We start from the raw sequence: 13,754 nt of genomic DNA on the forward strand, positions 1-13,754 counted from the left end.
CTTCCCTGAAGATTCTGGGTATTCCTTCTTTGTGTTCACAATACACCTGGTGCATTTCCACTTTAGAATTGTCTATCTTCTGCACCATACCTTGGGTGGAAAACAGGAACTCTTGCTCATTTTTAAATTCCTAATATCCATTTTAATAACTGGACTATTGTCCTTGGTCAGTAAATATTTGTTGAAGAATAGTATATCTCATCTCATTTTATAATCTCTCCTAGAAAAAAAGTTATACTTAATGTTTTTCTTTGGGCATATATATTATGCTTGACTTGAAAAGAAGCTGAATTGTGATATTTGGACTGAAAATTATTTGAAGTTTTCACCAAGCTCACCCCCAGTGTTGGTATCCTCTAGAAGAGGTATTTTCTCTTGACAAACTTAGGAATTTTGATAACCGATTTGATTCATAAACACTAATTTTATAATAAGAAAAAATATGTTTCTTCCATTTTAAAAAGATACCAAAATAAATAATTATTATTTCATTGAATTAACTTAAGCTTTTCACAAAACTTCTAATTTTCGGGAAATGAAATTTCTCATATAAATAAGGGTCAAATTAGAAATTTGACTGAAAGGTTTTTAAGTCTCACTAATACACATATTCTGAAGTCTTTACCTTTCATTTTTGAACCTTGATTTGAACGAATAATTTTTAATGTATTTTATTATTCCAGTCAAACTCACATTAACACTTATGTTGCTCTCTTGGCAAGCTTTTTATTGTTACTTGTTTTAGTTACCACATATATTGTCTATTTCTCATGAATAATAAAATAGTACCTGTGAGGTTAAATAAGAGGTTTAGATGATGGCACATTTATTTAAAAGTCTGTCTTGGGTATATTAACTCCATTTTATTTCTTCATGTTGGTTTTAGGTCACTGAATTAGCAGGCTATACTGCTAGAGTATACAATATGTTTTGGGTCTTTGATGAAGTAAAAGGAGGCATTTATAAGAGAACTGCTGTCATACAAGAATCTGAAAATCAGGACAAGAGTGGAGCTACTATAGAATTACCCCTCAGTGACACATTGGAAATCAAAGGTTTTCAATTCAAATGTTTTTATATTTTTTGTATATTTAAGTGTTTATCAACAGAACCAAAGCTCTTTAGATGGTAGCTTTTAATTGTTAAAAGGGACCAATGTTTAGTAGACAGCTATTCCTAAAGTTAGTGTTGGAATTTGAGGAGTGGTGACTACCATTACCATAAAATATTACGCTTTTTTAATTTAGGACAAAATTTCTAGAATTATTTTTGGAAACTGCTTATATGGCAGAATGAAATGTTTGCTTTTAAGATTAAAATAACAGAACTAGAGCTAATGTCATATTGTTCTTCCTCATTCTGTGTTTTAAAACTTAAGTTTGCTTATCATATTTTTAAAAATTGTATTATTCTGTGTCTTCCTTTTTCACAGCATTGTGTTTATTCAGTAGAAAAGGTTAATTTACAAAAATAAGTAGTTATAAAGAGTATGGCTCAGATAGCTTGGCTCTGCTCTCTTAATTTTGATTTGAGATTATTGCAAAATGTTTCTAAGAGAGATTTCCCAAATAGATGTGTCAAAATGTTCCAATAACATTAAAATTTGCTTTAAATATAAATATATATTTGCATCTATTTCTATGATTTGTTACTGTGAATTATCTTTATAATAAATTTATCTATTTTGCTACAGTATATTTATTTTGCAGTGGCATATGATAGTTTTTGTAACTTAAACTGATCCTTAACTTACAGGAAAAGTTATTGATGTGGATTGTGGAATTATTTGTGAAAATGTTCCCATAATTACACCAGCGGGAGAAGTGGTGGCTTCCAGGCTGAACTTCAAAGTAAGATGATATTCAAGAATCCTCTGATTGTTGCCATCACACTCATACAAAACAACTCAGAATTCATATACCTTAAGTTAAATACTTGGAGGAGCATATGGAAAGGAGGGGAAATCAAGAAAGGTATGCACAGTGGCTCAGTCACAGAAGCAGTTGCTTCCTCAGGAAGCAGAGAAAAAGAGAAATTTGACTTCTACTGCTTTGTTGCCAGGTTAAATATCGACAATATAGTGCACTGAGAGCCCACACTAGGAAACTTTTGGAAGCAATAGGAAATTTTCTCAGAATTAACATTTGAAAATAAAATTTAATTTTGTTCCTTATAGGAATTACTCAAAAACTACAAGCCTGTATTATAATATGTTTACTAAAATATGACAATAAAGGTCATTAGCAAGTCTACTTCTGTTAATACACAGTCTCTAAATTTAATTTATATTTTAAATAATCATATCTTCTACTGGGGAAAAATAAGATTCATGGATTGGAATTTAGTTTTTAGCTCTGTTGAGAATGAACTGTTATTTAACATATTGTATCTTGATTACAAAAATGTAAAGACAGTTAATAAAGCTGAGGCCCTGGTTCAAAGCATTACAAAATTCGAACATACATTTTGAAATTCAAGTACACATAATTTGCTGATCAGCATTAGTGATTCTAGTGAAAGCATGTGAGCTTTAGTTCAAACAAAGACATGTTTGGACTTGATGAGAGAATTACAAACATGGCAATACATCTTCTAATCATTTTAGTACAGACCTTGTGGTCAAGGTTTAAATAGAGATGTATTTACAAATTAATAAGAGTCCTGGAAAAGGATGAGAAATACTGAACAGGGAAAATTCTGTGGTAATACAATATAAGAGACATTGTATTTTAACTACAATTTGATGAGGCTTTATTTATCCATAGAATTCTTTAATTATTTGGACTTGAACATGAGTACCAATTAGGTGCTAAAGGTATACCCTAATCTTAAGTAGATTTGAAATGAAACATTTGAGAGGCATGCATGAAATGTTTATTTATTAATAGTTTTACAATGTATAACTTATGACTTTTTGTATAGAGGGTTTTTTTGGGGGTCAGGTTAGGTGTCATAATATCAATTCTTATTGTTCCACTTATTAAAAAGAATAAGAGTCTTGAATTCTCCCATCTACTAACTACATTATTGTGGATATATCATACCCTTTCTGTAAAGAAAATTAGAGTTCAGTTTATTTTTATATAATTTTTAAATAGTCTAATGAAAGTGTCCTATACATTTTGAAGTTTTACAAAGATATATGTTACTATGGTACACTTTTTAAATAATTGTTTATTTTTTACTCAGAAAGGAATTTTGTTTAAAGTCTCAGTTCCCTAAAATTAAATAAAAAGTTCTGTCTCCTCTGCATGGTTTGACAAACAGATTTTTAGAAGAAAAGATTCTTATCCTTTTGTTGGACTTTCAGAATTTAAAAAAAAAAACATTCAGAGAAGAAAATTCAATGAATGTGGAAATTCTTTTTACTTCACACTTGCTGCTTACTAAATATCAGAAAACATGCTAAAACTATGAATGTAGACAAGTCTCTCATGACTCAAAGTGTGTTAAATTTCTGGGAGTTCCTAATAGAGAATGAATGACCCTGTTAAAATATTTTGTGAATATACCTTTTGCCATGGTGCATGCCTTAGGAAAATCATTTGGGAAGTATTTATGCTTCTATAAAATTGAACTTCCTAAATTCTCTCTCTAGTCAAAGAGCACAGCAAATCACAAATTAATTCTTTCTGAGCTCTTCCTAGGACTTTCCTTGAACTTGAATCTATCAAAATAGCATTTTAGTTTGACTACAGTTAAACAGAAAAAAATGTCTATTGTCAGATTTTATAGACTCAAGCTTGCTTCTGTCTTCTGCCCCTGTGGTGGCTATCTTTGCTGCTGAGATCACTCTTCCCCCAGATCGAACTAGTTGCTTCTTGTCACCCAGGCTCAGCCAAAATGTTACCTCCTAAAAGAGTATTTTCCTGACCACTCGATCAAAAGAAGCCCCCCACCAACCTCACAGTGCCACCATTTTTCCCTAAAAATTTTCCTCTATTGCTATCATAATAGCATTTATTGCTACTTACATTTTTACTCATGTGTTTATTGTCATCTTTCCGATTGAAGCTCCATGAGAACAAGGACTTTGTCTTGACCAACTCTGTATGCACTGTGCCTAGAAGTGTGTCCGGCACATGACAGATATTCAATCAATGTTTGTTAAGGAAAGTCTAATTATTTAGACAGGATATGAACCTGAACCATTTTTGCTTTGCATATACTTATCATATGTATTCCTAGTTCCCCTAACCTCCGTCCCAACCCTTTTTTCCCCTTTCCATTCTCCTTCTGCCCCACTTCCCACTACCTTCTTTCAACAAAAAGATTTCAGCTTATGTTATACAAGCAAATGAGTCAAGGACAGACATGGAACTGGTTGGCCCCTTACACTGACATAATGCAAGTAACATAATGCTCTTTCATTTTTGAGTTTGCAATATGATGTATTCCATATCACTGATACTTAGAAATTTGTATCCATGCTATATAAAGATATATCTGTGGATATACTGTAATTTCTTTCTTTCATACTATATTTATTTTTAACTGATTATAAAATATTTGTTCTTAGTAGGTCAAATTTTTAACAGTGTTTCTTTTCCTTGTTCTTCACAATACTCTTTAAATACCACAGTAAGACAACTTCCAGTCATACTGAGTAGAATGGCAATTCATGATATTCAACTGTTTAAATTTAAATGGTAAATGAGGTGAAAGATTCTATAGATGAGAATCCAACTGGTAGTGGATAAATATCTTTTATTTTATTGTTATAACTGTATATATGTACTATATACACATACATATGCAGGGTCCAACACAAATAACACCCTTTTTTATTACAAAATCATAAACATGTAATTCTGGTAACATAACAATATCACATTCAAGCATATCATATGAAATTTTAGGTGAAATGTTCAAATTAAATCTATAAATTATTACACCCATATTATTACCCTACCAGCCACACTCAAGCTGGTGTTACTTCTGCTGGACCCTGTGTATTTGTTTTAATGCATCCTGTGCATAAGACTAAAAGACAATCCTCTTGATTTCCTGTCTCCTGGTTTAGTAAACATATTTTATTTGTGAATAAAGCAGAACTGGAATAAATTTATTTCCCTGATTATGGGCTTATATGATTTCTATAATATTTCAGACTGCTGAAATACAAAATTAAACAACCCAGCTGGCTCTTAGATGAACTATGTTGGAATTAGGTAATAATTCCAACTGACAAATACAACAAAGTTGTATTTTAATTCAATATAAAGTTAATCAAATATTAATATAAATTAAATGAAATATAATATATTTTAATTTAAATTTTGTCTCCTATTTTCCACATGGTTGTGTTTCTACATATGTACATAGAATCTGATTACAAGACCTCAAGTAAAATTTTGGAAAGCCCAGTGCTCATTTCAAGCACATTAATTTTCTTTAAGATTGAATTAATTTATGATACTTTTAGCTTCAGAGCATTGTCAAAGCCAAATTGGATGCTGTTAATCCTGATTTATTTTTCTTGATTCCTTTCCCATCCTAGGTTATCATGTGTTTGAAAGGTTTTTAAAAAATCACTTTTAAATGCTGCCAAATGAAATTATTTAAAAATATTGCAGTTTTTAATTTTATTTCTTACTTTAGGTAAAAGAAGGAATGCATCTTTTGATAACTGGTCCCAATGGTTGTGGGAAAAGTTCTCTCTTCAGGATTCTTAGTGGGCTCTGGCCCGTGTATGAAGGTGTCCTCTATAAACCGCCTCCCCAGCACATGTTCTACATTCCACAAAGGTAGGTGAAATCATTTATATCACAAGAAGCAATTTCCTTTTGCTCTTTAATTATCTTGATTCCTTAGGCTCTTCAGTTTGTGGTCTTTGAGCATGGTTTTATTGAGGGAAACTATAAAGGAAATTATCTATTAGTATAAATGTTAAAGAACAAGAGTATTAAAAATAACTATAGCTAGTATAATTTGTTAATAAATACATAATATAAAAGGAAATAAATTGCCACATTAAAACATAAAAGGGCCTGCCTGGTGTAGCTCAGTGTGGGCTGCAAACCAAAGGGTCGCAGGTTCGATTCCCAGTCAGGGCACATGCCTGGGTTGCAGGCCAGGTCCCCAGTGGGGGCCACATGACAGGCAACCACACATTGTTGTTTCTTTCCCTCCTCTTCCCCCACCCTTCCCCCTCTCTAAAAATAAATAAATAAAATCTTTAAAACAAACATAAAAGGAGAAGGAGCTCCTATCCTTTGCAACAGCATGGATGGAACTGGAAAGCATTATGCTAAGCGAAATAAGCCAAGTGGTGAAAGACAAATACCATATGATCTCACCTTTAACAGAAACCTAATCAACAAAACAAAGAAACAAGCAAAATATAACCAAAGACACTGAAAAAGAAAACAGGCTGTCAGTGTTCAGAGGGGAGAGGGGAGGGAATTTCAGGGGAATTTCAGAGGAAAAGGGGAAGGGTTTATAGGAACAAGTATAAAGGACACATGGACAAAAACTGGGGGCAGGTGGAAATGGGTAGGAGGTAGGGCAGGCTGGGTGGGTGGGCTGGGATTGAAGTAAAACATAGAAAATTATACTTGAACAATAATTAAAATGAAGTTTAAAAAATAAAAATAAATAAATAAAAGAAAAACCATAAAAGGGAGCGAGTAAAAGGGTAGAAGTATTTGTATGAAATCAAAGTTAAGTTATGATTGTAAAGCAGACTGTTATGTTCTATGTAAGCCTCATGGGAACCAGAAATCAAAAACATATAGTTGATTCACAATAGATCAAGGGAAGGGAATCAGAGCACACCACTACAGAAAATCACCAGTTCACAAAGCAAGGTTGCAAAGAAGAAAGGAACAAAACAGCCAAATATCATAAAGAGATGGCATTAGTAATTCCTCAACTGCAATAATTACTGTAAAGGTAAGTGGGCTGAATTCTTCAAACAAAAGGCATAAGATGGCTGGACAGATTTTTAAAAAAGCAAGAACCCACTAGATGCTGCCTATAAGAAGCTCACTTCAATTTAAGGACACACATAGAATGAAAGTGAAGGGATGCAATAGGATATTCTATGCTAATGGAAATCAAAACAAAGTAGGAACAGCTATATTTATATCATTAAAAATAGACTTTAAGCCAAAAGTTGTAGCGAGAGAAAGAAAGCCATTATATAATTATAATGGGGTCAATTCATCAAGAATACATAGCACAAACTCACAATTATTAACAAGCACACCTAAAACAAAAACAAAAACAAAATAAGCAAACAACTAGAACAGGAATAGAACCACAGAAATGGAGATCACATGGAGGGTTAGCAACAGGAGAGGGAGGTGGAGAGAGGTGGGAAAGGTACAGAGAATAACTGGCAAAATGGTAGGTAGAAAACAGATGGGGGGTGAAAATATTATGGGAAATGTAGAAGCTAAAGAACTTATGACGCATGGATGAACTAAAGTGGGGGAATGTGGGTGGGAGAGGGTGTGCAGGGTGGAGGAGAATGAAGGGGGGTAATGGGACAACTGTAATAGCATAATCAATAAAATATATTAAAAAAATAAAAAATTAAAAGAATACATAGCAACTATAATATATATGGAACCAATATTAAAACATCTAAATATATGAAGCAAATACTATCAGATCTGAAGGAAGATCGACAAGAATACAGTAATAGTTGAGGTCTTCAGTAACCCACTTTTAACAGCAGATACATCATCCTGACAGAAAATCCACAAGGAGACATTGGACTTGAACCACACTTTAGACAGAATGGACTAACAGACATTTCATCCAACAGAATACACATTTCACACAAGTATGTATGAAATATTTTCTAGGAAGATCATTATGATAGGACACAAAACAAGTCTTAGCAAATTAAAGATTGAAATGAGACCAAGTATTTTTCCTGTCACAATAGTATGAAACTACAAATTAGTAACAGGACAAAAGCTGGAAAATTTACTGATATGGGGAAATTTAACAACACACCCCTGAGCAACCAGTAGGTCAAAGAAGAAATCAAGAAAGAAATAAAAAATACCTTGAAACAAATGAAAATGCAAACACAACATACCAAAACCACAGGAAACTGCTATTGCAGTTTTAAGAGGGTCGTATAAAGCAATAAATACCTACATTAAGGAAAAAAAAGTGGTATCTCAAATCTAACGTTACATCTCAAGGAACTAAAAAAAGAAGAATAAATGAAGTCCGAAGTTAATAGGAAGAAGGAAATAACAAATATTAGAGTAGAAATAGATTAAATAGAATCCAGAAAAAAATAGAAAATATTAACAAAATTAAGAGTGGTTCTTTGAAAAGATAAACAATAATGATGAACATTTAGCTAGAGTAACAAAAAGCAAAAGAAAAAAGATTCAAATAAAATCAGAAATGAAAGAGGAAACATTACAACTTATACCACAGAAATACATAGTATCATGAGAAACTGCTATGAACATGTATATGCCAACAAATTAGAAAACCTAGAACTGGAGACATGCCTAGAATTATACAGCTTACCAAGAGAGTCATGAAGAAATACAAAATTTGAACAGATTAATAATGAGTAAGAGATTGAATCAGTAATCAAAAACCTCTGAAAAAAGAAAAGCCCAGGCTAGTTGGTTTTATTGGTGAATTCTGACATTTAAAGAATTAATGACCATCTTTTCCAATGTTACCAAAAAAAATAGAAGAGGAGGGACATTCCCAAATTCATTTTATAAGGCCAGCATTACCATGATACCAAAACCAGATAAGAAAATTACAGACCAATATCTCTGATGGATATGGATGCAAAAATTCTCAACAAAATATTAGGAAACCAAATGTAATAAATAGTTCATTAAAAGAATCATACCATGATCAAGTGGGATTTATCCCTGGGATCCTAGGATGGTTTAACATATGCAAATCAATACATGCAATGAATCACAGTAATAGAATGAAAGATTAAAATTATATGATCATTTCAATAGATGAAGAAAAGTCATTTGATAAAATATATCCTGCTTTCATGATAAAAACTCCCAACAAAGTGGGCATAGAGGGAGCATACCCGGACATAATAAAAGTCACTTGCAACAAACCCACAGATAATACAATACTCAACAGTGAAAGGTTGAAAGCTTTTCCTCTAAGATAGGGATAAGATAAGGGTGCCCACTCTCATACTCTTATTCAACATAGCACTGGAAGTCCCCACTGGAGCAATAAGGCAAGATAAAGAAATAAAAGATAGCTAAGTCAAAGGAAAAAAAGTAAAATTGTCTTTGCAGATGATATGATTTTACATATTAATTTTGTAAAGATTCCATCAATAACATTTAGAACAAATCAACAAATTTAGTGAGTTGTAGGACATGAAATCAACATGCAGAAATCAATTGTGTTTCTATACACTAACAACAAACTATCTGAAAAAGAAAGAAAACAATCTCATTTACATTAGGATGCAAGACAATAAAATTCTTAGTAATAAATTTAACTAAGGAGGTGAACAATCTATACACTGAAACCATAAGATTTCAATGAAAGAGCCCAACAAATTAAAAGATATCCTCTCTTCATAGACTAGAAGGATATTGTTAAAATGTGCATACTTCCCAAAGCCACCTATAGAATCAGTGCAATTCCAGTGCCATTGTTGACAGAAATATAAAAAACAATACTAAAATTTGTGTGAAACTACAAACTACATGGAGTAGTGAAAGAAATCCTGAGAAAGAAGAACAAAGCCAGAGGCATCACATGTCCTGATTTCAAACTTATACTACAAAGCTATAGTCATCAAAACAGCATGATATTGGAATAAAAATAAACATAGACTAATGGAACAGAATCAAAGACCCAGAAATAAACACTTGTTCATTAATATTTGAAAGGGAAGCCAAGACTGCTGAGTGAAGAAAAGATAGTCTCTTCAATAAACAATGTTGGAAAAACTAGACAAGAACGTACAGAAAAAAATGTAATTGGACCCCTATTTTACACCATTAATGAAAATGAACTCAAAATTGATTCAAGATATGAATGTGAGAACTGACGCCATAAACTGTTAGAAAAAAACATGGGAAACAAACTTCTTGATATTGGTCTTGGCAATGATTTTTTGGATATAACATCAAAAGAACAAGCAACAGAAGCAAAAATCAGTAAGTGGGGTTATGTCAAACTGAAAAGCTTCTACACAGCTCAAGAGGCAATCAAAAAAATGAAACAGCAACCCACAGAATGGAAGAAAATATTTGCAAATCTTAGTCTAATAGGGGTTTAATATACAAAAAAGTAAAAAGCCATGTAACTCAATAGCAAAAAAAAAAATAAAACAGTTCAATTTTAAAATGGGAAGTATTTCATCTTGTGTTATGGCTGAGCAGTATTCAATTGTATATATGTACCACAACTTCTTTATCCAATCATCTATCGAAGGACACTTCCACTGTTTCCATGTCTTGGCCGCCATGAATAATGCTGAAATGAACTAAGAGTGTCTATATCTTTGCAAATAAATGATGGACCTTGAGAATATTATGCTAAGCAAAATAAGTCAGACAGAAAAAGTTAAGATCCATATAATTTCACACATATGTGGGATATAAATTTGAAAGCCACAAATGAACAAATACGAAAAACAAACAAAGGGACTTCCTGCAAGATGGAGGAATAGGTGGACGCACCGTACCTCCTCGCACAACTAAGATTAGAACAACAATAATTTACAGATAGAATAACACTCAGAACTGATAGAGGATTTATCTGAATGGAAGTCGGACAGCCAAGAAGTTGAAGTAGACCCGTACATCCAGACTGGTAGGGGACGACGAGCCACGTGGGTGCGGGGCTGGTGCGGGTCGGCGGCGCGTGGAGGTCGGGGAAAATTTGGCTCGAAATTGGCGCGACAGCCATCGGGGCGCAAGAACGCAGCGGTGATCCCTGAGTACGCAAGCTGCAACTGGCGGACCCAGTGGAGCAGCGATTGTGGACCAGGGCAGACCTCTCAGCCCAGGATCCCTGAGAAGGGTCTGAGCCCAGGAGAATGGAACTACCGCCATTGTTCCCTCCCATCCCCGCTCCCGCCCCCACATATAATGTCACAATCTAGTGACTGGGGTGCCCAGCCCCGGTGAACACCTAAGGCTCCGCCCCCCACCTTAACAAGAGTGACCAGACTGAAGGAAAAAAAAAAAAAAGAAGAGACAGGGAAAGACATAAGACATGTTTCCAACAGAACAGATCAGTCCCCCAGGACTCATCCTTCTGAGCGACCAAGAAATAGCCAATCTATCAGATGCACAGTTCAAAACACTGGTGATCAGAAAGCTCACGGAATTGGTTGATTTTGGGCGCAATTTAGATGAAAGGATGCAGGTTACCATAAAAGAGATGCAGGAAGATATGCGAAGGCGAGCCAATAGTGAAAGGAAGAAATCTGAGTCTCAAAACAATACAGTGGACCAGAAGGAAGATAGAATCAACCAAGCAGGAAAGCATGATGAAATAAGAACTCAAAAAATCGAGGAAAAGCTTAAGAGCATCCAGGACACCTTTAAACGTTCCAACATCCGAATTATAGGGGTACCAGAATGGGAAGGGGGAAAGCAACAAATTGAGCACGTATTTGAACAAATAATAAAGGAGAACTTCCCCAATCTGGCAAAGGGAACAGTCTTCCAAGAAATCCAAGAAGCTCAGAGAGCCCCAAAGAAGTTGGACCCAAGAAGAAACACACCAAGGCACATCATAATTACATTAGCCAAGGTAAAAACGAAGGAGAGAATCCTAGAAGCAGCAAGAGATAAGGGGACAGTCACCTACAAAGGAGTTCCCATCAGACTGTCAGCTGATTTCTCCAAAGAGACCTTACAGGCAAGAAGGGGCTGGAAAGAAATATTCCAAGTCATGAAAGACAAGGACCTACATCCCAGATTGCTCTATCCAGCAAAGCTCTCATTTAGAATAGAAGGGCAGATAAAGTGCTTTACAGATAAGGTCAAGTTAAAGGAGTTCATCATCACCAAGCCCTTATTTTATGAAATGCTAAAGGGACTTATCTAAGAAAAGAAGATAAAGAAAAGACATGTATAGTAAAAGGACAGCAAACTCACAATTATTAACAACCACACCTAAAGCAAAACCAAAAGAAACTAAACAACTAGAACAGGAACAGAACCACAGAAATGGAGGGCACATGGAGGGCTAGCAGCAGGGGGGTGGGAGGAGGAGAGGGGGGAAAAGGTATAGAGAATAAGTAGCATAGAATGTAGGTTGAAAATAGATAGGGGGAGGGCAAGAATAGTACGGGAAATGTAGAAGCTAAAGAACTCACAAGTATGACACATGGACATGAACTAAAGGGGGGGAACGTGGGTGGGAGAGGGGGTACAGAGTGGAGGGGAGAGAAGGGGGGAAATGGGACAACTGTATTATCATAATCAATAAAATATATTAAAAAAAAAAGAAAAGGAGGTTTGGGAGGGGATCACAAAGCAGCCCACTGGGTGACCTAGCTGGCACGTCACTGATGCTGCCTTATAGCAAGTAAACATTTATTTCAGTGTAAAAAAAAAGAAAAGAAAAGAAAAACAAACGAAGTGAAAACTCATAGACACAGACCATACTATGGTGGCTACCAAAGGAAAGGGAGATGGAAGGGGTAGTAAAGAGTAAAAGGGACCAAATACATGGTAAGGGAAGATGAGTTGGCTTTGGATGATTGGAACGCAATGGAATATACAGATCATGTATCACAGAAACGTATACTGGAAACCTCATTGACCAATATATAATCTCATTAACCAATGTCACCCCAATAAATTTAATAATAAAAAATGTGAAAACCTGAGTTTGATTATTTTTTCCTGCAGATATGTCATCTTAATGTTCTGACTTACAGTCTTGCTTTCAGATTTGCAAAGGATAAATACACAGATGCCTATTTAAATGTGCTTTTTGCATCTTTAATTAAAGTATAACAATATTTTCCACTGCAAAAAATAAAAATAATTAAATTAAAGTAAAATATGAAAATGAGCAGAGGAACTAAGGGACATATTTTTTCCAAAAACAATACACAAATGGCCATCAGGTACACGAAAATGTGCTTGACATCACTAATCACCAGCAAAACACAAACCAAAACTGCAATGACCTGTCCTCTCACACCTATTAGAATGACTGTCAGCAACAAAGACAAGGGATATCAAGTATTGGCAAGGATATGGAAAAAGGGAAACCTTTGTGTACTTTTGATGGGAATGTAAATTAGTGTAACACTACAAAAAACAGTATGGAGGTTCCTCCAAAACTTAAAAATAGAATTACCATAAGACCTAGCAGTCCAACTTCTGAGTATTTATCCAGAGAAAATGAAAACAGGACCTTCAAGAGAGATCTGTGCTCCCATGTGTATTTCAGCATTGTTCACAGCAGCCAAGAGATGGAAAAAACCTCGGTGCCCATTAGCAGGTAAATGGAAAGAGAAGACGTGGTGTGTATATATATACTTGGGAATATTCTTCAGCCACAAGAAAGAAGGAAATCCTGCCATTTGTGACAATGTGATTAAAACTTGAGGGCATTGTGGTAGGTGAAATAAGTCAGGCAAGGACGAATACTGTGTGATATCACTTATATGTGGTGTCTAAAAAGCTAAACTTACAGAAACAGAGAATAAAGTGATTATGAGAGTCTGGAGAGCGTGGAAAAGGGGAGAGATTGGTTAAGCATACCAACTTCCAGTTAGAAGATAAGTAAGTTCTGTGAATGTAATG

The 13,754-nt window shown here is 34.5% G+C and overlaps 1 protein-coding gene across 2 annotated transcripts in view; it reads left to right on the plus strand.

Moving 5' to 3' along the window:
• The window catches only part of ABCD2 (ATP binding cassette subfamily D member 2), a 55,981-nt gene that overhangs the window by 12,399 nt on the left and 29,828 nt on the right, over positions 1-13,754 (plus strand). For both annotated transcript variants that reach the window (XM_045830011.1, XM_045830012.1), the window contains exons 4-6: positions 887-1,055; positions 1,756-1,850; positions 5,602-5,747. In XM_045830011.1, coding sequence (XP_045685967.1) covers positions 887-1,055; positions 1,756-1,850; positions 5,602-5,747 — 410 coding nt within the window. The remainder of the gene's footprint in view (positions 1-886; positions 1,056-1,755; positions 1,851-5,601; positions 5,748-13,754) is intronic.

The sequence above is a fragment of the Phyllostomus hastatus genome, unplaced genomic scaffold (assembly GCF_019186645.2).
Source record: "Phyllostomus hastatus isolate PE091 unplaced genomic scaffold, TTU_PhHast_1.1 phas_scaffold_93, whole genome shotgun sequence".
Taxonomy (NCBI): Eukaryota; Metazoa; Chordata; class Mammalia; order Chiroptera; family Phyllostomidae; genus Phyllostomus; species Phyllostomus hastatus.